The sequence below is a fragment of the Rattus norvegicus genome, chromosome 4 (assembly GCF_036323735.1).
Source record: "Rattus norvegicus strain BN/NHsdMcwi chromosome 4, GRCr8, whole genome shotgun sequence".
Lineage (NCBI taxonomy): Eukaryota > Metazoa > Chordata > Mammalia > Rodentia > Muridae > Rattus > Rattus norvegicus.
The window spans coordinates 105,508,188-105,532,560 of record NC_086022.1 but is presented as its reverse complement, the minus strand read 5'-3'; the positions used below and the strand labels follow the sequence as shown (position 1 = coordinate 105,532,560).

At 44.3% G+C, this 24,373-nt stretch overlaps 1 protein-coding gene across 1 annotated transcript in view; it reads right to left on the bottom strand.

The window, feature by feature from the left end:
- Polr1a (RNA polymerase I subunit A) overlaps positions 1-24,256 on the bottom strand; it is a 63,968-nt gene extending 39,712 nt beyond the window's left edge. Inside the window, exons 1-12 of the mRNA NM_031772.2 lie at positions 24,131-24,256; positions 20,330-20,534; positions 18,695-18,844; positions 14,511-14,618; positions 11,945-12,030; positions 11,715-11,818; positions 9,113-9,220; positions 7,622-7,727; positions 7,200-7,362; positions 4,571-4,741; positions 4,259-4,381; positions 2,022-2,252 (exon numbers count right to left, since the gene is read on the bottom strand). Of these exons, the coding sequence (NP_113960.2) occupies positions 2,022-2,252; positions 4,259-4,381; positions 4,571-4,741; positions 7,200-7,362; positions 7,622-7,727; positions 9,113-9,220; positions 11,715-11,818; positions 11,945-12,030; positions 14,511-14,618; positions 18,695-18,844; positions 20,330-20,534; positions 24,131-24,207 (1,632 nt within the window). The 5' untranslated portion in view covers positions 24,208-24,256. The remainder of the gene's footprint in view (positions 1-2,021; positions 2,253-4,258; positions 4,382-4,570; positions 4,742-7,199; positions 7,363-7,621; positions 7,728-9,112; positions 9,221-11,714; positions 11,819-11,944; positions 12,031-14,510; positions 14,619-18,694; positions 18,845-20,329; positions 20,535-24,130) is intronic.
- Positions 24,257-24,373: the final 117 nt, after the last annotated feature.

The following is a 24,373-nucleotide window of genomic DNA, read 5'->3' as shown; positions in this document are numbered from 1 at the left end:
AATCTGCAGCCTGGCTACCAAGTTTTGTAAATATTTTTGGATGCACGACCATTTGTCTGCACTTGCTTTCACACTATACAGTAAGAGCTGAGTCGTCACAAGAGCCTGTAAGACCAATTAAGGCTGAAATAGTGACTCTGACCCTAGGGAAAAGAGGGCTGGGCTGAGACTGAAGGACCGGCAGGATTCAGCTAGAGTCTCAAGGAGGGCAGAGAAACAGCATATGCAAACCCGGAAAGGAGATGGGGCCAGCTACACAGATGATGGGTGAGAGGCGGGCCAGTGGAGAAAATGAAACAACAGGTAGCCTGATGAGCTGGCTAAGGATTTGAGCCAAAGTTGGAAGATAAAGAACTAACGCTCGCACACCCTCACCGCTACTCAGGGAATCTCTCACTGGCTTCATGAGAACTGCCCTGCACACTGCAGCAAGGCGCTCCCCCTCGGTGGAACTCCTGTCCCACCCTTTGCCCATCCCCACCTGAGACCACGGAAGTAATCAGGCCACATGAAGAAAGCAGACCAATAAGCCTCTGCTTTATCTTTATCCCCCAATAACGTCAGATCATTTCTGATTTACTTTTCAAATGCCGTAGCTACTTATTGTCCATTTCCCCAGTTAAAGGCTCTGAAATCTGCTTCCTCCTCATGACTATAAAAAACACCATACCTACACACAAGAAACAAGTGTGGACACAAGTACCTTTCTTTTTTTTTTTTTTTTTTCCCCCGGAGCTGGGGACCGAACCCAGGGCCAAGCGCTCTGCCACTGAGCTAAATCCCCAACCCTAAGTGTGGACACAAAACCTATCAGCCAGCCCCATCACTCCCTAACTTCCCAACTGCTCCCACGTTTTGTACTCCGAGGACCTCAGCTTCTCTCATTATAGTCTTTATGAGATTAGTATTCGGATAGCTTTTTCTTAGTTCTATGACCCCTCCATCTAAGCCTCACACTTCACAGGAGATGGGCTCTTATTTTGTCTGCTGTCAACTCAAATTTAGAAGGGCTAAACATTGTACCTCTTTCCTTGATACCCCTCTTCTCTCCTATGACATCATATTTATCTCTTCTTACCTATCTCTATGATGAAAATGTCCCTGATGCTCTCTCTGCAACATGACTGTACTTATCCATAATTCCCCTGCAGCCCTTGAGGACTCACTTCTGGACTCACAGATCACATTCACTCATTGGCAATCCCTGCCAGGGTCATGTCCTTGCAAAGCCTGAGCACACAGAAGCCCTCGATACTCATCACCACTGAGCAGGACGCAGTACCACTGACTCATCACCACTGAGCAGGACTCAGTACCACTGACTCCTCATCACCACTGAGCAGGACTCAGTACCACTGACTCCTCATCACCACTGAGCAGGACTCAGTACCACTGACTCCTCATCACCACTGAGCAGGACTCAGTACCACTGACTCCTCACTGCACATTCCTCTTGACACTTTTCTCCTCACGGCAACTCGTTGATTTGAGTGAACACAAAGATTACTTTACATTTGCCTGGCCCCATCAAAGTTACGCAAGACATACCTTGCTGCTTCTTGAATCCCTCACATAGCTCCTAGCAAAAAAATCTGACAATGTACTAACCTAACAAAGAATAAAATTGGTGCTCTGAATGGTGTCCCTGTCATCAACCAAATCAGCATAGAGCAGAATTTAACTCTGCTCTAGCTGAGGAGAGCTTCAAAAATAAGAAAGGCAAGACACTGGCCTATTGTTAGCCCTGAAAAATCAATGGGAACCAATGGTCACCAGGCCAAGCCAAGGGTGTCTCCAAAGTTCCTTGTAGGCGGCTGGGAACTTTGTCGAATATTACAGTTAGCCAATCCCAGAGATGCTACACTAATTCACCTAAGGGGTGAGGACCCTGGCCAAATTATCTCTCTCCTTAGTTTCAGTGAAGATGCTACTGATCCGAGTTCCACTTTGATTAGCCCTGCTCAGCATGTAGGAACCAGACGGGAACTAGGAAATCACGAACAAATCCTCATTTCACTTACAACTTTTGCTCCCTGAGGCTTAGGGATCCCTGTGGACGGTGTCAGGAGCTGTTTGGCCACAGCTTCCCGCTGTGTAGCATCCACTGCGCTCAGGGCTGTGCGACTGCCATCCTCGTTGATGACCATGGAGGCTCCTGGGTGCACATTGGGTCCATTGATGACTGCCTGTCTCAGTTCCTGCACGTTCCAGGGGGTAACTGGCTGGGGGTAAGTCAGTTTTGTGGCAAATACCTATAAACAAGGATTGCATGTTAAAATTCAGAATGGACAGCAAAGGTTCCAGGAATACAAAAGCTAACAAAATGAGCTGCCTGGTTTCTTCTTAAACCGTGGGACGCTGTCTTGCTTAGCCAAGGCCTTTCTGCAGGCAGACCAACATGTTTCCTTTTGCTTCCCTTGCTCTCTTAAGGGAACAGACTGGGCAATTTACTGATTAGTTTTCTTTTCTTTCTTTTTTGGTTCTTTTTTTCGGAGCTGGGGACCGAACCCAGGGCCTTGTGCTTCCTAGGCAAGCGCTCTACCACTGAGCTAAATCCCCAACCCCACTGATTAGTTTTCTTAAATGCATACCTGAAACTTCACCATTTGCTGTCTGCCAATAAAGTAGTACTGCCTATGGAGTAGTATGGGGCACTTGTTTGAAAGCCAACACACCCCTCCCCACCCCAGCAGGTACCAATCACCGCCCAGGTACCTCCACTGAGTCCAGGCATGGCATCAGAGTGGCACTTGAGGGGAAATGGATTTGCAATTCTGATCCCTGAGAACATGAAGTGTTCTTCTGTCAACACTAGGCCTGAAACTTGCTCTAAAACAAGTGAGTTCTCTACAGTGAAGTAAGGTTCTGAATCGCTGATGTTTACTTACTTACTTGATACTTCAACACACACACACACACACACAAAGACCCCAGAACCCAGGATGTTAAAGTTCCAGGTCTCTATGTGGAGCAGTGTAGAGCCCTGTCATGTTGTTGCCTCCTTTATGGTGACTAATGGACTTGTTGACTGTGTGCCCATCACTTGGCCCCCAGCTTTAGGAGGCAGAGCCCTGGTGTGTGGCTCCCTGCCAGGCTTAGCTCAGTTTCATTTTATCTCACCTTCTTGTTCCCATAACACCTCTGGGGCACTGTGGGGGAGGGGAGGACAGTAGCTTTACCCACTCTGTTTTTCCTAGTTACCCTATAATAACCCTAGGCCTACATGGCTCTGAGAATTTGGGGTAAGGTGGGGGTTAGTAGGGTGGACAGCATTAGAGTCTCTCGTCAGGATACAAGCAAATAAACCCAGATCTTAAGATCAGAATGCTATGGAGGTACATGGCAAGACCTTCCTAAAGGTCTCCTCCAAGCTGGGTGCACTCCAGGCACTGAGGTCAGAGTCAGGATGGCTTCTACATTCTGCCTACTGGGCCTTTCCTCCCAGAGATTCAAACCTAAGAAATTATGACTGGCTTCCTTTGGTATATAGTTCAGCTTCTAAATACAAAGACCTCTGGTTCCTGGGAGGCAGTGAACAGGGTACAGCCTTCTCTGCCTGTTCTTGACACAGCAGACTCTTCCCAGGGAGCCAACTGTGCCCAAGACTCTGAACACTTTAGCTCTGCTTATTACCAGCTCTCCCAAGAGAAGCAGGGCAGTGTGTAAGGAAATGAAACTCTGCACAGAGGGAATTAAACCATCTTCGCATTATTTACCTCGAGGCCATTAAGGAGGAAGTCGGCTAGAGAGAGCTGCTAATGAGCACCAAGACTTTAACTGGTGGGGAAGTGAGAAAAGGAAGCTGGCTCGCCAAAGAGCACTAATGGGTGACCAACCAGGTGAGCCGCTCACTCCGGGAACCGGAGACACACGGTACCCTTGCTGCCCTTCTGAGGGCTCCCCCTTTCCCTGCCAGACACCCAAGTGGGACTGAAATCCCCTTGCCCTCCTCTTCTCCCCTCATGGACTCACTTGGACAAGAAAGGTTTAAAGACTAGTTAAGACTGGCAAGAAACGCGGTGTGGAATGACTTGCTGGGAATTCCCTGGTGCTTTGCAGCAAAAGTCTTCTAGGATGGCAATACCATTATGTACCTCGAGTTCCTTCCCTATGGGCTCTTCTTCCTTCCACATGTGAGGCAGTACAAACTATCCCCACTGGAGCCATCTTGATCTACCATCCACTCTGTCCCCAGGCCTCTAAGGCACACCTATCTCCCAGCACCAGTAAGAGATGAGGCCTCTCCCCAAACACACACCATGGGAATCCCGATCTCATTGGTGTTGATGTACATATCTGGGCAGATGACCGAGCGGGCTGCGTAGTCCACTCGCTTTCCCATCATGTGCTTCCGGAACAGGCCTTCCTTCTTCTCGAGGATCTGCAGACAGCAAAAAAGTGCCAGAATAATAAATAACTCAATTATGATTATTGTTTTCTTGCTGCTGAACCAGTGTGTATAATGTGTGTTTATTTCTAAACATGCAGATGGGAGCTGGGGATACAGACCGGTTGTCAGCTGTTCATTACTGACCCTCGCTAACGGGATGGGAATCCAACTCACGCTCACCTGTCTTATGCCAGGGTACTTTTCCAGCATCAGTTTGTCCATGTCACTGTCAAACACAATATTGACGTGGCTCTGGAGGCGAATCCAAATATTGTAAAGTTTATCTGTGAGAGACTGTCCTGGAAGCAAACTCAGAAAGGACCGGTCGATAGCACCCGAGGAGTCATTTTCCTGAGAGGATAAAATCCAAGAAAATAAGAATGACTGAAGAAAAACTTGTTTACTCAAAAAAAGGGAGGGGGGGGAAGGTGCTGGCGAGATGGCTCGGTGGTTTGGTTAAGAGCAATGGCTGCTCTTTCAGAGGTCCTGAGTTTAATTCCCAGCAGCCACATGGTTGCTCATCTGTAATGGGATCCGATGCCCTCTTCTGGTGTGTCTGGAGACAGTACACTGTACTCATATAAATAATTAAATCTTTATAAGAAAAAAAAAGCCCTGGAAGCTGACGGATGATAAACTGAACTTGTTAGTGTGTCTCAGCAGGTACACATCAGCCCACTATGTATGGATCTGCTTGTCTCTTTAGTAGTAAAATGAACCCGAAATTCATCAGCACAGCAGCACTGCAGTGTACACCTGGAATTACCAGCCACTTGAGAAGTAAAGGCAGGAGAGCAAGATCCTGTCTCCAAAATTAAAACTAAACTAAGATTTAAAACATAACGTAAGTAGGTTCCTATCTTAAGCTTCTTAATGTCTAGTCTACCAAAACCAAGAGAGTCTTAGCAGCCCTTCCTGTGGGCATCCACTTCAGAGGGGTCTATCAGACATTACGGTTTAGGAAAACGTCAGTCAGTGAAGTCATAAACGTGCGGTGGAGTATTTACCTAGCTTGCAGGAAGCCCTGGCTCCACCTCCAGCAGCACAGAAACTGGCTATGACGGTGCACACAGCAATCCCAGCACTTGGAAGGTGGCAGCAGGGGGTCAGAAGTTTAAGGGCAGCCCTGGTTATATGGTAACTTAAAGGCCAGCATGGGCTACATGAGACCCTGTCTCCAAATAATAATAAACCAATAATAACAGTAATAGTGTTACTATTATTTTAAGGCAGGTAGAATAATTTATTAAAAAAAAATAGTTTGCCATATAATATTGTATGTCTTCAGTTATAATGTGAGTCCCAAGTGGGTTAAATTACTGGCTGATCCTCAAGCTTAAACATTTACCTAATCATGTAAAATTATTTCTATTCTAATCCTGCCTCTTCCTCTTATCTATCCAGGGAAGAGAAATACAGAGGTCCTTCCAGCACCACCTACTGGCCCCATCTGGCTACATACGGCCTAGGAGATAGAATTTCACCGAGTAGTTCAAAGAGAAAACACTGTGTGCAAGCTGAGGACAGGTGACAATGAGAGTGTCACAGTGATAATTTGGGTTAGTCCCCATAAGGAATAAGGGAATCATCTAGGAAGGTACATGTAGCCCTGCAGACAACATTAGATCTTCTTACCACCTGCATGATGGCAGAGGCCTGTCTAGTCAAACTCACTGCTTACAGCCACATGACTGCTACTGAAGTGAACAAGACCCAGTCCCCTGGCTTCTTGTATGTCCCTAGTCCCTAGGGACAGCTCCCGGGAGACCACTGCCATGGGAATATAATGATGACCACGAATAGGAAAAACAAGAATATTTCTGATTACTTAAAGGGAGACTGCAGAGGGATCAAGACAGTACTGTTTTGTTTTGTTTTTCCTAGAGACGGAGTTACTATTGACAAAAGCTTGTCTCTGCCCCTAAGGGTCACCAAGATAAAATCCTCATTCCTAGTCACTGGGCTCGATTATGCTATGATTTCAGCCTTCCATACTAGACCATGGCCTGCAGATGGCAACTGTCTCATGCTGAGGCGCTGTTAAAAGCATGTCCACACTGACTCATCAGTAAAGTTCAGCAGAACCAGGCAAAGGACCGAGAAGTCAGCCAAAGCTAAGTGCCAGGAGATGGTGGTGTCACGTTTGACAGCCCTGGCTTATAGCAGGACCGTCTGAGCAACTGGCATGGAGTCTGAAAGGCCAGTCCAAGGCTAGAGAAAGCCATCTCTATTTACATCCTGACCACAGTCCAGGGATGCAGTGACTTTGACAAGTGTTCTGAGTACCCAACTTGGCTCAATGTTCACTACAGAGTTGATATAAGACACACAAAGGGCTAAGGAATTATCAGTGGGGATGGTTTTATTCTAGAAAATCCCATTCTACATCGTCTTCCTGGCTGTACTGCTAAAGACCTTACTGAGCCTACAAACACATTCTTAGAGTCTGAGGGAAGATGACTCTTTGGCCCTTCATTAGCAGTTGGTGGTACAGAACAGCCTCGGTGTGAAACCTCACCATAAACTACATGTACTGTATAGTGGAGATGAGGCCAAGAAGTCAAAGAGACTAAAAACCACTGGCATGATCATTGGATACTGAACCCAAACCACTATCTAGATTTATCTATAATCAGGCCTGTGCTTGTCCCAACAAGTCACACTGCCGACCACGGGTGCTGCCCACTGTAGGCAGCATCTTACAGCAGTCACAACATCTGTGTCCGCACAGGGTTAGAACCAAGTGTTCTTGCTCTTACCACACCTGTCCTTGACCGAGAAATTATGTCAGCACCAAGGCAGCTCTGACCTTGTCTATGGTGATTTCTGTCATCTCACAGGGCAGTTTCTGTTCTTGGGCCATCACTGCCAGAAGTTTCCGGATCAAAACTGCATCCTTCATGACCGCTTGCAAATTCACTGTCTGGCCATTAGTGAACATCTGGTCACCCAGGCGATTGATGGGACGATACCTACAGGGTGACATACAGGCTTCATGAATGTTCTTTAGCCTCTTAACCTATTTACTGAAAATAACACAGCTCAGTCTGTTCACAACAACCATCCATGTCTAGGACAACCAAGTAACAGGAGTGCTCGGGCCACTACCTGCAAGCTTGGTTTGGTAGCTGTTTGGTTTCTCAGTGGCCCAACCCTTCCAGGCTCTCCAGTGTGTCCCTGCTCAATTCTTCAGCCCACCCTTTTCATGCAAAGTAAGTTAAAAGGAGTTACCTGGATGGCGGTACCACGATGAAATCTAGAAAGAACATACTGGGGTTGAAACTGGACTCTGGGCCAATATCATCCAATCCCGAAAAAAGATAATTCAGGAAGAATCCTGTGTTGAAATAAAGTAACCAACAAGACATTAAAGCCTATGTATAGAAACACAAGATGTTACTAAGAAAAAAACAAAACAAAACAAACAGGATATGGGATCCTATGCCGAATAAGAAAAAACTTTTTATAAAAATGAACCAAAATTATCCTGAGTATGTGATGGCTTGTATGCAAGTAAGATAACATATAGACTCTGATGGACAACAGTGCTTAAGTAAGGAAATGAGCTATGAAGGAACAGGAAATTTTAGCCTCCCCCCCCACCCACATCCCCACCCCCACGGCTCGGAATCTTACATGCAAAATTAAATGCTTGCTATTTTGGACTCTGGACAAAATTAATCAAAATAAAAAAAAAACAAGTCAAATAAAATTTTGTCTTTTAAAAACAAAAGATAATGAAATGAAACATCCTTTCTAATGGGTATGCCAAGAGGGCTCTTCTGGATCAAAGATGTACGTGACCTAAAACTGCCTGGAGAAAATGGACCAAGCGTGAATAAAGCCTGCCACAGAAAGCGCTTCACTAACTTGGTACTTTTTCACTCTTGTACCCCTGGTGATGATACCATGGTTGTCTATGAGCACTTCCTGTGCAGAGATCAGAGTCGATGCCCAGAACACCGTCTTAGATGGCTGAGGACTGAATACTCTGCATAGACCACGTCATATATTCAAAAAGGGGATAAAGAGTTCCCTTTTTACAGGGAACTGAAATATATGAAAGCTCATTCTTGGGGCTGGAGTGATGGCTCAGAGGTTAAGAGAACTGACTGCTCTTCCAGAGGTCCTGAGTTCAAATCCCAGCAACCACATGGTGGCTCACAACCATCTGTAATGGGATCTGATGCCCTCTTCTGGTGTGTCTAAAGACAGATACAGTGTGCCCATATAAAAAGTTCATTCTTTGATTCACAAAAGGAATCCCCACAGAACGTTTACAAGGTCTTTTTTTGGGTTCAAGATGGTCTCACTAAGTAGCGTTGGCTGTCCTGGAACTCACTATAAAGAGCATGCCTTGAACTCACAGAGCTCCACCTGCCTCTGCCTCCCAAGGGCTGAGACTACAGGTGTGTGCCAGCTACCCAGCTAAAGCATCTTTTCAGTGGACATTTGAAATAGATGCGTGTCAATAAGCCTTCCAGAAATGCTCCAGTGCAGCAGTGGCTGGGCTCAGCTGCATCAAGTTCTTCGTGGTGGGTGTGACCTACCCTGCTCCTTTATGGCTCTAAGTCAATGTGCCTGAAGCTTGCCCCAGACCAATACATAGATTGCAGGTAAGAGCTACATTAATTAGAACTTCTGTTAAGGTAGTAAGAGGATGGTCTAAAGAAATGAACCAGGAAATCAAATCCACAGTCAGACAGGCTATTTCTCTAGCACCTTCATTCTTCCAAATGGCGAAAAGATGTTCTTGGGCGCTGCTTGGGGTCAAGTATCCTCGTTTCCCCATCTGAGCCTCATCAATTCCTGGAGCTGCTGGTGCTCCTTCTGTAATGAGATAAACCCTTTTTTGTCCCCATTCTTGAAACATCAATGTACAGAGCAGCATCTCTTCAACCCAGATTTCTACCCACACTGATTTCTGGAGTACTGAATGCAACACACTATTATATAAAACCAGAGAAGAGCACGAGAGGGCATCCCACCAGCTCACATTAACATAACTATTTTCACTTTTAAATATTCTTTCCCAGTGCTTTGGCTCATGTAAATACTTTGCACGACACAGATTTTTGCCAGGCATGGTAGCACAGGTCTATTACCCCAAGGACTCAGGCGGATGAGGCAGAAGGATCATGAGTTTTAGGAAAACGTGGGCTAACAGTGAGATATTACCTCAAAAACCCCCAAAATCTTCCATGGATTTGTTATCATCAAAATCCTGCTCATTTGGTGTTCTAGGGGAGCACACGAACGAACAGCTGCTATACAGCTTTCCTCTGACCGCCTTTCTGCTTGTTACTGAGACAATCTTAAGTAGCCCAGGCTAGCCTTGACTTCCTGACTATAGAGAGCCCTTTGGGGCTACTTCCTTCTAGACACTTGGCAGGAATCTGACACTATTGGGACAACTGAAATAAGTGCAAGGCAGAAATCTGGCTTTGGGCTTGGGCTGGGATACTGATTACTGGTAGAATATCCACCTGGCATGACCAAGGCCTTGGGTTTAATCCCCAGTACTGGAAGAAAACAAGTAACATCATCTTTATGGACACAGGACTCACCAGAGAGGGTCAGGGAAGCAAAAGTAAAAATAAACGTAGGGAGACTTTTTTAAATTGTGTGAGTGTGAGAACGCATGTGCCATATGTGTGCACATACAGAAGTCACACATACGGAAGCTGTCTTCTCACTCACTACTTTTGGGAGTTGGTTCTCTTTGAGTCCTGGGACTAGAACATAGATTTGGGTCCTAAGCACTTTAATCCACTGAGCATTCTTACTAGTGCTACTTCATCATTGGACATCTGCCCCAAACTGGAGCTATTATCAAAAATTCTGAACATCTCTGTTTTCAGGGTCTTAGCATTTTCTAGGACAACCTAGAGGGCCATGGTAGCAACTGTCAGTGGTGCTAAGAGAAAATGTTTCTATGGCCATTTGTAGGAATGTGAAGGAAAACCCACTCTTGTGCTATTAGCTGTTCACTATCAGTCTTTCACTTGCAATCTTTCTAACAGGGTGCCGATCCCACTCTGGGTCCTAGAATACAGAAAGGCCATGACCAAAATAACCCACAAGCTTCGAATGAGGTTTGTAAGTTAATACCCACATGCTAGTGCTGGTGGATGCCTGCTCAGAGATATCGAAAAGGATACAAATTAACCAACTTAAAAAAGACTTTATGGGACACCCCCCCCCCCTTAAGTCTGAATTTGCTCTACAATAAAAGGTCTATTAAAAACCAGCACAGATTTGTTATTTACACCAATGTTTGCCAGAGTCTCAAAGCAAAAGACTGAACATTCTTCTCAGGGTGGGTTGGGCAGAGATGAGTGCATATGAATGCATTTTCCTGCCTCCTCCATATCCAAAAGCCCTAGACAAGGTTCACTGATGATGTTATCTGCTGCACCTTCATGGATGTGCCTCAGCTCTGGGTGGGCTCTGCAATTGCCACTTGTGTGAGCTGCCAACAGGTCTGAGAAGCAGCCTCCCTGAGCCTCTCACAGCATACAACAGAGCCAAGAGCACATCGCAGGTTCTGTGTTTTCTGACTTGGCATATAGATTATATGATTAAAAAATGAATCAGAGCGCCTAGTAAACACATACAGCCAGATACAGACTAGTTTCAGTACTTCTCAAACTACCTTATTAATTCTCACTTCAGAATTAAACAACTAAAACCATGTTAAAAAAGGAAAGTTGTTCATCCCAGTTTTTTCTCTACACCCCATGAACGGAGCAGAGCTGACAAGATGTCTTCTGTCTACACAGATAGTCAGGAGCAACTGGCAGGAAGTCCTCATGTTCTCCTGAGTTCTTTCAATTTTTAAATATTCAAAATAAATCCATACTTGCTACATAATAAAATACTTAAAACGCTTGCCAGGCAAAACTAAAAGTTCTTATTCAACAAGCTTTCAATGGTTGGGTATTTTGTCGAATACCTGTAATCCCACAATTTCAGAATGATCAGGAGGTTAAGGCCAGTTTACACTACAAGAGATCCTGTTACAAAACAAAACAAACTCTTTCAAAGAAACAACCACATACTCCTAGCACTAAAGGAAACTAAAGGCAGGAAGATTGAGAGTTTGATGTCAACCTAAGCTGCATAGCAAGATCTGGTCTCAAAACACCCAAAACAAAGGCACCTGTAGGACACTGTCTCCTAGCATAGCCCCTGCTGTCCCTTCCCTGGTGACAGGCCTGGGATGGGTCTTCCTCAAGCTCTCCCAGAGATCTAAGAAGCCTGGAAACATCTGAAGCCACACATAAGAAAGTGGCTAGAACTCCTAAGGGATCCAGCTGCTTACCTGGGAGTTCTGCATCCTTCTGGCCAGACTTCTTGTGCACCATGGCTGGATATGTTATTGTTAGCTTACTATTGTGCTCCTTTCGAACCACTGACCGTCCCGTCCTACACACAGGGAGATTTGTAGAGAGAAACAAACCCCAGTGAGACATTTAATAATGGTGCTGAGTGATTAACCAAAGCCATCTCAAGCAAGGAACAGGAAGGGGACGGCTGAGGGCCAGCACTCACTTGCAGTGTGGACAGCGCTTAGCAGCCATGTGTGTCTTCCAGAAGTGAGCGACAAGTTTGCTTCTGCTCTCGCACACATTTTTCACCTGTTTAAAAAGTCAGAGAATATTAGAGTGATTCATTTCTAGGTAGGTCTCACTTTGTAGCCCAGACTAGCCTCAAATTTGCAATCTTCTCGCTTCAGCCTCTCAAATAATGGGATTATAAATGTGTACTACTGTACCTGCAGCAGAGTGCCACTCTGAAGAGGATCCAGTCTGTATGCTTTGAATGGTTTTTCACTTTTTATTTACCTAAATTGCCCAGTGGTGGTTTGAATGAGAAATGTTCCCGAAAATTCAACCATTTGGACACTTACTTGGTCCCAAGCTGGTTGCACTGTTTGGAGAGGTTATGAAAGCTTTAGGAGGTCTGGTTGGGGGAGGCGTATCAGTGGAGACAAGCTTTAAGAGTTCACAGACCTGCCCCACTTTCAGTGTGATTTCTGCTTCATGTTTGCAGCGGAGACTGGGAGATTGGTCTCTCAGGCTGGGGCCTCCTGCCATTACAGCTCCACTGGAGAAGTAAATAAACTCCTTCCTCACAGCAACAAAAACTAAAATACACCCTCACTTAAACAGACACGGTCTTTCTATAGGTAATCAAACATTATCAAGGACAAGAAACTGAGGTTCCTCAAGAGGGGCTTTTTGGTCTTGAAATTGCCAACTGCATCCTATTCCCTAGCACACATGTGGTGTGGACTTTGATGAATCAGCTGGAAATGATGCAGAGCCTTTGACCAGGAAACACTAATATCTCTGTGTGGACCAGTACTCATTCGTACTCTGTGGTTTGTCACTCGGGCAATCTCTGCATTCTTGGTTTATTTACTAAAATGTTCAGAAGATCCTGTCACTCTCATGTACAGTAGCACAGACACTGCCCACGGTCTCTCTTGCTAAAGGACAGACTGACTCCTAAACTGAGACAACTTCACAGAGGACTGTGAATATGACCCTGACATACTGCACCTTTGGGCATATTTTTAAAAGATGTACTGACTGTAATTAAAAATTCTCATCTGCTCTGTATCCTAGTATGGCACTGCAGAAGTCAGCTACAGCAGATGAACACAGATTGTTCTGTCTCAACATCAGTAATCATTTGGACAAGAATCTACAGTTGGCGATGGAACGACCCAAGGCACATATAACACATGAGTATATAGTTAAAGGCAGCCGAGCATGAGCAAAGTAGGCAGCAGGAGGCAGAGCACAGCCAGAGTTGAGGAGAGTCCCTGGCTAAGCTCTCCCAGCTCCCCAAAGCCTCTGTCAGGATCCAGGTGCTGTTCACTGAGGCCAGATTAACACTCACTGCCCAAACATCAAGGACTTCCTTCACTGTCCCGAACCTACGCAGATGTGCCAGGATGAGGTTTTTCAAGAACACAACTAAGAAAAAGACATTTACTGAAAAGGAGACTCTTTTTTTTTTAAATTCAAATTATGCAAATGTATGTTTGTCAGTGTGCAGGTAGGTATGTGCATGTGAGTGTTGGTGACCACAGAGGTCAGAGGTATCAGGGCTCTCTGAAGCAGGTGGTTGTGAGCCATCTACCATGGGTGCTGGGGGTCAGACTCCAGTCTTCTCAAGAGCAGTAACTGCTGAGTCCTTTCTCTCAGCAACAGCTCTGAGTTCTCACAGGGCGACTCTTGGAAGAAATGATAGGAAAAGCAAAGGCAATGTCACTACTGCCTTTAACTGTAATGTCATCCTTCTGGATACATCTTGACTATTTAACATGACCCTCATCATACTATCAGACCAAGAACATAAACTTTCTCAGAAAGCTATGACTAAGAAAGATCAAGAATCCATTAGGGGGCTTGGAATAAGTGCAGGTTAATTTAGCTTTTAAGACAAGCCTCAGGGTGTGGCTGGGCTCTCCCTGATGCTTCCCCAGATGGTTCTCAGGGTTCCCGACATGGTGATTCTCTTGGCCTCAAATAGGTCCCACCCAGAAGCTTTCTGAACTTCCACAGTCCTGCTCTAGACCAATTAAGTGGTATGATACCTGGTCATAAAATGAGTTCAACTTGAAGTTTCTTCTTACAATTGATTACCTACACCACTCATTCAGAGCAAATGAATTCTTTCACAGATGCCTCAAGGGAGAGATAAGATAGCAGGGATTTAGAAAACGTACAGGGCAGGGGATGGAGTGGAGGTAGAGACAATGTTCCCACACAGTTGCTTGCTGGATGCTTACTTACTCTAGTGTCATCTAACCCTGCTGGTAGCCATAAAAGAGGAAATGAGGGGCTGGGGATTTAGCTCAGTGGTAGAGCGCTTACCTAGGAAGCGCAAGGCCCTGGGCTCGGTCCCCAGCTCCGAAAAAAAGAACCAAAAAGAGGAAATGAACATTCAAAAATTTGCAAAATCATGCAACTCATAAGAGAGAGCTGGGCCTGAAAACTAAGTGTACCCTGGGAAGCCAGAAACCCGTGCAAATGACAGCATAGAGGAACTGTGGTCACTATACTAAAAGCAGATCATTACACAAAGGTAGATGCTGGTAACTTACATGTGCACCCTGGGACCCCAGGAGGTTATTCTGCAGAATTTTGCTTGTGTACTCTTCTAACTCTTCTTGAATTTCGAAGGCAGAAGGATCCGAAGTTTCTTCCAGAAACTGAAAAAGAGGAAAACTATTGTGTTACTGCAGTAAGTAAATGTCTGAGGAACACCGTGGTTGGTTTTTCAAGAGCAGAGATCAATCTCGGAAATAAAACCATAGCTACTGTGTTTTAAAACTGCAGGACTACGGATGCCATCAGTGGTGGGGCTGAGTGCTCAGAGTATATGTGAGCTATGGCCCACTCAGTATCCATTTGAAGCCCCCAAATGATGCAGGAACAGAAATCAACAATCTAGAATGAGAACAAAGATGCTATCACACGGGACATCACCGCTTCCCAACCCCAACAAAGGGTAACCCCCTTAGGAAAGAACACTTGTACAATTGTACAGGCAGACCAGGGCCCCACCGGAGTGAAGCAGGATGCCTCCTTTCTGAGGGAAGGCAGCAGTACCTAGCATGCTTGCTAGCAATCAAAAGGAAGTGTACCATGAGTAGGGGGCAGGAGGGGGTTTCTAATATCAAAGGCTGCCAAATAGATACAGGATTACATGTCTATTTGCACATTTTAGAAGAACAAGGAAAATAATGATGGGGGCATATGAAAAGAAGATTAAATTTGGATGAGAATTTTTGCTAATGGCAGAAATCTGTCTAGACCTGTTAGACTGAATCTCCACCTCAGGTGCTGAGTGCCAAAGGCAAACCTTCTTTCTTTCCTAAAGCATGGCCCCGAGCTCCCTGAACGAGTCGCACAGAACGACTTCGAGACACGAAATGCAGGCACTGTCCTACCCAATGCCTGCAGGATTTCTCATCTTCTACTAACTCTTTTTAGGGCATTTTATAGAGAACTTCTTGAGGCTGAAAAGATGGTTCAGGAACTAGGAGCACTAGCTGCTCTTACCCAAGACATGAGTTCAACAATCAGAATCCACAGGGTAGTTAACTACCTTCTGTAGCTGCAGTTCCAGAAAACCCAATGCTCTCCTCTGGCCTCCAAGGCACACATATACATCCGGGCAAAATACTCATACACATAAAATAAAATAAAGTAAAAATAAAATAAATAAATACATAAATAAATAAGAGAAGCTCCTTAACTAATTTTATAAGACTGAAAACTGGGGCTGGAGAGATGGCTCAGTGGTTAAGAGCACGGACTGCTCTTTCAGAGATCCTGAGTTCAATTCCCAGCAATCACATCGTGGCTCACAACCATCTATAATGGGATCTGGTATGTCTGAAGACAGCTACAGTGTACTTGTATACATAAATTAAATAAATAAATCTTTAAAAAAAAAAAAAAGACTGAAAACCACATCTAGCAACACATTACAAAGCAGTACATATCACTGGGCTTGGTGGCACAGACCTTCAATCTCAGTACTCAATAGGCAGAGGAGGGAGGATTTCTCTGAGTTCAAGGCTAGCCTTGTCTACATAGCAAGTTCTAGGCTGATCAGGGCTTTAACAGGGATATCACTTAATAAAACCTTACTATGATAATCCAAACAGTAAGTTAACAGTAATAAGCTACTACCATCTAAATCCGGACACCATTCAAGCTTTCAAAGCTCTCTTTATCTTCTACTGAAAAAGCGAGTCACTTAGAGCCACTGTCTGTAGCTTACAGATGTCAACTCATTAGGGGAATAGTCCTCAGGTGCTTCTTAGAGCAGCAGGCAGTGTTTGTCTCAGAATGGAGCAGTCACTGACAGCCTTTACGTTCTTGAAGGTTAAAGGAGGGTTTGAAAAACATTCAACTTTGGATATGTCCAATGTTTCCTCACAACCAAGATTTAGCCAACAACTGTGGTAGGACAGTCCCAAAGCAATGCATCATTTTTACCATAGCTCAGAACATACCACATGATTTAAAGTTTTCCTGTCGGGTGGTGCTCACTTTGACTACTTGAGTAAGGGGGCAATTGCCAGATTCTTCTATCAGTATCTTTGTTCTAAACCTCGTGGTTAATAAAGATTATGTACGTGCACAGCAGACTGAGTGTTATAGCAGCCTGTCAATTAAATTATCACATTCAAGTCATTCTCCATTTATACCCATGTGAATTCATGGGTGCTGTAGATTCTTTGAAGTGGAAATTTCTGGTTTCTTTGGCAACTCAGTTGTATCATGTGATGTTTTTCTGGAAACTGTCTTGTGAGAGGATGTGTTTGCTGAAGCAGAGCCGTGGGAGGATGTTTTGCTAGAGCAGGCACTTGAAGGAACACGTGATATTTGGAAAAGGTATAAGAATGGCCTGACAGACATTGGATGATGCTGGTTCGCCTTGTCATTCTTTGGTGGTCATTTGCTGCGCCAGCTCCAGTGGAGCCTGTCTGACATGAAACCATCGTGGTCAGCAGGCCAGAGCTCCTTGGAACTTGGTCTCCTGGAGATACTTGCCCATTTCCTCCTCAACTTTCTGCCTAGCTGACTCGAATAGGTACGGTCGGGAGCTACACACTGGCTCTTTTGTTTCTTTTTCTACTAACAGGAATATCGAGACCTGATTTGGTCTTTATGGACCATGCCTCTTTTGAAAGCACTAGCAAAAATTAAGTAGAAATAGAATGAAACTCTAAGAGATGTGATCAATAACTTATAACAGGAAGAATTAACTGTGGAAAATCCAGACCTCCTAGATAGTGAAAGAATTAAAGCGCTAGTTATTAGAGGGGAAAGTCCTGTCAATTATAAAAAATCCAAACATTTAGGAATTCCTAACAAGTAGTTACATGGAAGAAAACATTATTTAATTAGAGGAAGGTGGTGGGCCCCTCCTTTAGGTAGAAACACTGCAGAGCCATTGCCCTACACAGGGACATGTGATGAAGAAGGTGATAGATGGGTTAATATTGATGGAAAGAGAGTATTATATTATTCTTTAAATTTTATAGAACGCTTGGCCAGATCACGTCCCTGTGCTTGCCTATTACCAAAAGGAACTATCCTATCTTTAAAAAGACAATTACATGAATTTTGGGTAAGAGAGAGTAAAATACTAAAGATTCCTTACAGCTGGCTGTCCTGTTGTTATCCGAGAGATGATATTTAGAGATTGAGGTAAATGAGGTGTATGACCACCGTCTGGCACCAGTCTGATCCTCAGGAAAATTTATTTCCTGTCTTGCTTTCTGTTCTGAACTTCATGTAAACTCTTAAACTTTTTCTTGGTTATTGTTTGACTGTACCCTGACAAGGGGCCAAAAAATTAGTTCCTGTTCAAGCATTGTATATAACCACAAAGCAGATTTCAGTAAAATTGCAGCAGATTCAAACCACCCTGAGTGTGTCGTGTCTGTCTGTCATTGCGCTGAACCTGTGCCTTCCTGATTACCAGAGCCCTGCTTCTCCCACGATGTCCTCCGTCTGAGTGGTCAGTGGCAGTCATTGTCATGACTTCACAAAAAGAAATGCCTGATGGTGTTCTGGTGGCTTCTTGCTCCTTCTGCAGGCTTGGGCCAATTGGCAGAGCCTCCGTTTCTTTTGGATCGAACTGGCGTTGCTGATCTTGAACTGAGTTTGCGAGTGGACTGCTGCTTACTTTTGTGAACTGACGTGCTGATATCCTGACAATTCAGATTGGATTTGCTCAAAGAACAATTTCTAAACAGGTACACACCCTCCTTTGCCCTATTAACCTTTCCTCTCCACTACCTCTGGTGGGTGGTGGGCTGGAAGGGAGGTTAAAGCATTTAAGAGCCTGACTAAAAGCAGGTTTCTGAAAATGTAAGCCTACAACTCCAACTGCACTCAATGGATTATAATTATTTACTATGACAATTTGTTCTGATTGTCCCAGATTTGGCCACTGTGAATCCCTCACTTGAGCTGTGTCCTTTTGGATGACTTTAGTACCAACAGACTACTGTAATTTCCCTGATCCTGGCTTACAATCAGCCATTTCTTTAATGAACCCTTGGACAAGGCATAATATGCCTGGAAGATTAGATGTGTACTGCTGTCTGCCTCTTCTCCCACTGCTCCATATGGAACCAGAAACTATCTAGCTGTTGGCATCACTGTAAGACACTAGGGCCAAACATTCTGCAGACTACTGGGGTGGCAATTGAGAACAACATACAAGCATCTCTTGACATGCTGGTTTCCATTATCAACCTACCCTGCTGAGAATCCGCTCAAGCTCATAGACTGCTTGTAGGGCTCCAACGTCTAGGACCTTCAGCTGGCAGACCAATAGGTGAATTGCAGCCCGAGGACAAGTCAGCATATGACAATTTAAACAGGAGCCTCGCAGCAGCAGGTAGAGTTTCTAAAGAGTGGGGGCAAAAGTAAATGGTGCATCAGAAAGAGACACAGTGGTGATTTTCAGTGCACACAAGAGATTTTTCTTTCCTTAAGAATTTCCTAAAAAAAAAAAAAAAAGAATTTCCTTAGGAATTCTACTTCTGCTTCTAGGCCTCTATAGCCTGTGGACATTAACAACTAGACAAACATTTTTCTTTTATGGTTTCATTTTAAAGCATTCAAATTTGAAACTCACAACAAGATACATGGTTTGAGAACAGGAATTCCTTTTGTTTTACATCAATAAATAGTTATAACACTTAAACTAAGACAACAGCTTTCTTTAATGTGCTAATATGCTATGTCTGAATATACGCCACAATCTGAAAATTAAAAAAGAACTCCTGGGGACTGAACTGAACACACACCAGTGCAGTCTAGACAGGAGCTTCATCTGGACGTTATTAGTCTTCCTTCTGCAGCTTTGCTTCTCCTGCCAAAAAGTCACACTGTGGGGTCACCTGAAAAGCCAGAAGCCTTGGGAGCACCAGAATTCCCTCTATTACTAGGGAGGTGACTGCCACTGAGCTTTCTGAAGGGCACAGAACCCTTGAAGCAAAAAGGGATAAATCAGTGCATCAGACCCTGAGTCTTGGATGGGGGGATGAGGGGCTCACTCAACTTTTCCCTCTCACATGAACAGAATCAAGCTGTAGCTTTTTCAACTGGAATCAGACTGAAATTCTCTGGGTAAGTCTGCGGGGTAAGCTGAAGCTACAAGGTAAGCATTCCTAATGCCCTCGAGACTCTAAAATGCCAGACTTCTTGAGCCCTGACATACAAACAAATCCAACACCCAACTTCATGGTTATGGACTGAAGTAAGAATGTAGGCACATTAGAAATACATATAACTCCCTTCAGGCCGTGTATATGAGACATATATGTACACACACACACACACACACACACACACACACACACACACTCTGTTCCTTCAGACTGTGTATATGAGGTATATATATACACTATGTTCCTTCAGGCTGTGTATATGAGGTACATGTACACTATGTTCCTTCAGGCTGTGTATATGAGGTACATGTACACTATGTTCCTTCAGGCTCTGTATATGAGGTACATGTACACTATGTTCCTTCAGGCTGTGTATATGTGGTACATATACACTATGTTCCTTCAGGCTGTGTATATGAGGTACATGTACACTATGTTCCTTCAGGCTGTGTATATGAGGTACATATAAACTATGAGTGAATTCTCTGTTTATACTTGGGTTCCATTCCTACAATATCAGCATTACATAGGCTATTAGTATTCTAAAATCTGAATTTCTAAACACTTTTGGTCTCAAGCATTTGGACAATGGACTCTCAGTGTGTACCATTCTAGGTCCATAAAGAGTTTTTTGGGTTTTTTCCTAAAGAAAGAGGAACAAGAGGTGATGCCCACAACCCCAGAAGTCCCAAGACCCACATGCCCAGGGTAACACGTACATCGAAGAGGAGAGGGTTGTACACTGTGAGCGGGAGGTCAATGTGGCCCAGGTGTCCGGAGCAGTTGTTGAAGTCCTGCACACAGGTAGAGCATACTTCTTTGGAATCTGCAGGACCCAAAGCCAAATCATACAGGCCATCTGCCGAAGGGTTTCCCAGGCTGTCCACATAGCGAGGATTTGTAATGGACTTAACACTTAACTTCCTGAGGAGATTAAAGAAAGACCCAGGGAAAGCTCAAGTTATTAAGTCTCTGATGTAGAAGTGAGAGAGGCATGTTATAAACCAGACCTGACTAAAAGCCTGACTAAACTTGTTGAATGGAGGAAATTTCAAACAAGAACTGAAGTAAATCATAAACAGAACATACCTTATGCAAGGTTTTATCACTTTGTTTGATGGAACTGTCAAATAACCAGCCATGTACACCAAGAGATGCATGGTATTGTGCCACATGTGACAGTAAACATCATACAGCCTATGTGTGCTCTACCCAACTGTATTTGGATGCTCATACAATGCAACAGTTGGAAAGTCTCCTTAGTCACATAAATACACTTCTACAAAGCCAATGTTGCCTTTTAAATCTCTTCTTAGAAAATTGAGGGGAGCCAGACTGTCTGACTTCCTCAGAGGCCCCAATGAAAGGACAAAGAAAACATTAGTTTTGCATCCAGAAGTGGACTTGACAATCTAGGGGAGGAGCCAGTGCCTCAAAGGAGTCAAGGTTACAGCTTCTTTGGACCCAACCAACTCTTCCCTCTGGGCTAAGGTTACCAGTCCTAAAGCAGCCATGTCTGAGGTATCCTGCATTCTCTTTGCCAACATTGTATAATTTAGCTTTCTGCTGACCTTAGCTGTTTCCCCACTACAAAGAGTATATCGGCTTGTTTAGCATGAGACACAGCTTGTACAAGACCTCCTTTCATCCCGTATCAGTTCCCCTCCAGGACCAGGTCCAGGTTAGAAAATAAGCGTAAGGACAAAGATTCCGCATGATTTTGCACTCTAGTGGGAACAACAAATCAGTGAGTTGTGTGGTCAAGTAAACTGATGGCGGTCCATAAAGAGCCGGGAGACTCCCATGGTCAATGCCACTGTAAGGACCAAGGCTACAAAGTGGCAGCTCTGCTGCTGTGGCTCTCATTAACGTGACCTTTGCTGCTAAGCTAATGTCAACAGACACTTTATCTAACTCAATGGTGTGTATGCGGTCTCTTCTCCCAGCATGGATTCAGTAATACTGAACAAATTACTCAGCTGTCATGTTTTTCAATTCTAATTTTTGAAACTGCAATAAAATATACATAAAATCTAACATGTTAACCACTTTTAGAGAGCAGTTCACTGGTATTAAGAACGTAACACTGAGCCAAGCAGTGGTGGCACACGGCTTTCATCCCAGCATTAAGGAGGCAGAGGCGGGCAGATAACTGGGAGTTCCAGGACAGCCTGGTCTACAGAGTGAGTTCCAGGACAGCTAGGGTTACAGAGAAACCTTGACTCAAAAAACCAACCAACTTACAAAAAAAAAAAAAAAAAAAAGCCCAAATCTGTCAACATATACACCCCTCTTTCACAAACTAAAAGGAATTGCCTTTCTACCATAACACCTGGTTTGTATTAGGCCTCTGCTATGTCACCTACATATCAAATTTTACTCCCTTTTATCTCTCCTGCAATGGCCACAGGTCGGTTCTTCAGACATGCCCCGACTGTCCTTTTCTTTCTCTTCCATTCTCATACCTATCCAGTCCTGTCCATCCTCCAACGGCTGACAAATTTATTCTGAAGTGCAAATGTAATCAAGCTAACATCACCCTTACAACCTTTCTAGGTCTGCCCTTGGAAAAAGGGTATTTTGTATAACCCACCACAGTGGTTCTCAGCCTTCCTAATGCTGGAACCCACATAATACAGTTGCTTATATTGTGGTGACCCCCAACTTAAAATTATTCCATTGCTATTTCATAACTGTAATTTTGCTTCTTTTATGAATTGCAATGTAAATGTTTGATAGCTGACCCACAAGGAGGTCGAAACTCACAGGCTGAGCACTGCTGACCTACCAAGGTTTCCCTTGATGAGACCCATGCTGAAAGTTTTGGATCTGGCACTGAGTAACTAATGCTCCCTTTTATGGAGTTAGGGACTGATAGCTTTCCTTCTTCTTCAGATTAAATGCCATGCCCTTAAAATGACATGGGTGCTGGGGTCCTGCTCTCTGACTTCACTTTACTCCAGTCACCTTGGCCTCCTTGCTGTTCCTGAAAACCACAGGTAGTGAAGGTTTTAAATATTCATAGTATGTAGAATATTCACAAATGCTCAAAAGAAAAACATGAAAAGCCACCTGTCATCCTCAAATCAATGCAAATCAAAACTACACTGAGATACACCCCCAACCCATTACTATATAATCAAAACCACACACACACACACACACACACACACACACACACTAGAAGGATGTGGAGAAAGTGAAATCTTTACGATGGTGCGGTAATTATGAAAAACAGAATTAACTCTTCTGCAAAAAGCTAAAAATGGCATTAATGTTTGAACCAGGAATTCTGAGTCTGGGTATGTTCACACATCTTACTAGAAGCAGTATTCACAATTGCCAAAAACTGGAAATAGCCCAAATGTCCACCAGTGGATGAGCTGATGAAATGGCATGTATATATACCATGTACTATTATTTACTTAACCCTAAATAGGAAATAAGTTCTGATCTACTTATCTATAATTTTGAGAACAGTATGCTACGTGCATAAGCCAGTCACAACAAGACAGGCACTGACTGATTCTGTTTATTTGAATAGGAACAGTCAGAGTAACTGAAATAGAAAGTAAAAAATGGGGGTTGGGGATTTAGCTCAGTGGTAGAGTGCTTGCCTAGCAAGCACAAGGCCCTGGGTTCGGTCCCCAGCTCCGAAAAAAAAAAAAAAAAAAACAAGAAAAAAGAAAAAAAAAAAAAAAGAAAAAAGAAAAAAGAAAAAAATGGTTGCCATGCGGCAGGGACAGAGAAATGAAGGCTGACTGATTATATATGGAGCTTGCATTTGCAGGGTTAAGTGTTCTAGAGGTGGGGGTAGTGGTGATGTTACCACAGTGTGATGTGACTTTTCGAGACAAGGTTTTTCTCTGTCCACGCAGTTCTGGAACTCACTCTGTAGACTAGATTGGTCTCAAACCAGAGATCCTCCTGCCTCTGCCTCCGGAACACTGGGATTAAAGGCGTACACCACCACCACCGCCCAACGCAAGTTGAGTTTTTAATGCAAGTCTGAGAAGTGTGTATGCTATCGTGATCAAAATGAGGATTAAAGAAGAGCCCCCAGGGCTTCATAACCGGGTTTTTTTTTTTGTTTTGTTTTGTTTTGTTTTTTGGTTCTTTTTTTCGGAGCTGGGGACCGAACCCAGGGCCTTGCGCTTCCTAGGCAAGCGCTCTACCACTGAGCTAAATCCCCAACCCCATAACCGGGGTTTTGATCCAAGATTTAAAAGTTCATCATCACTTGGACCAGGAGAGACTAATTAGGAAGTTGATAAGCATGTGAAGTAATGAGAGTATAATTGACATAAAACTAGTTAATTAATGAGGAAGATGAACGTATGAAAATTCAGCAAGGCAGAAAACCCCACTTTCAGAGCATTCATTCCCACTACAAGCACGCAGGTGCGAGTCAGCCAGACCCCTGCTCCCCGGAATGGCTCCGCTCAAAGCCTTCTGGGAATCGTAGTTCCCGGCTCCAAATTCCACAACCCTGCTCTATACACATCCCACCAACCCCTTACTTGAGCTCCTCGGCCGAATACATCCCGAAGGAAATGCCCTGAAGCCGCCGCCATGGCGTGTGCTTGGAGGCCAGCATCTTCCGAGTCAGTTTTGAGGTTCGTCCCTACGAGAGAAGTTCCAGTCAGCCAGGGAGTACTCCACTTCAAGCTTCTAGCGCAGAGCCACCATGTGTTTTCCACTGCGCTTGCGCGCGGGAAACGCGGCCCACCGTAATGGCTTGGACGAGTTCACTTTTGCTTTCG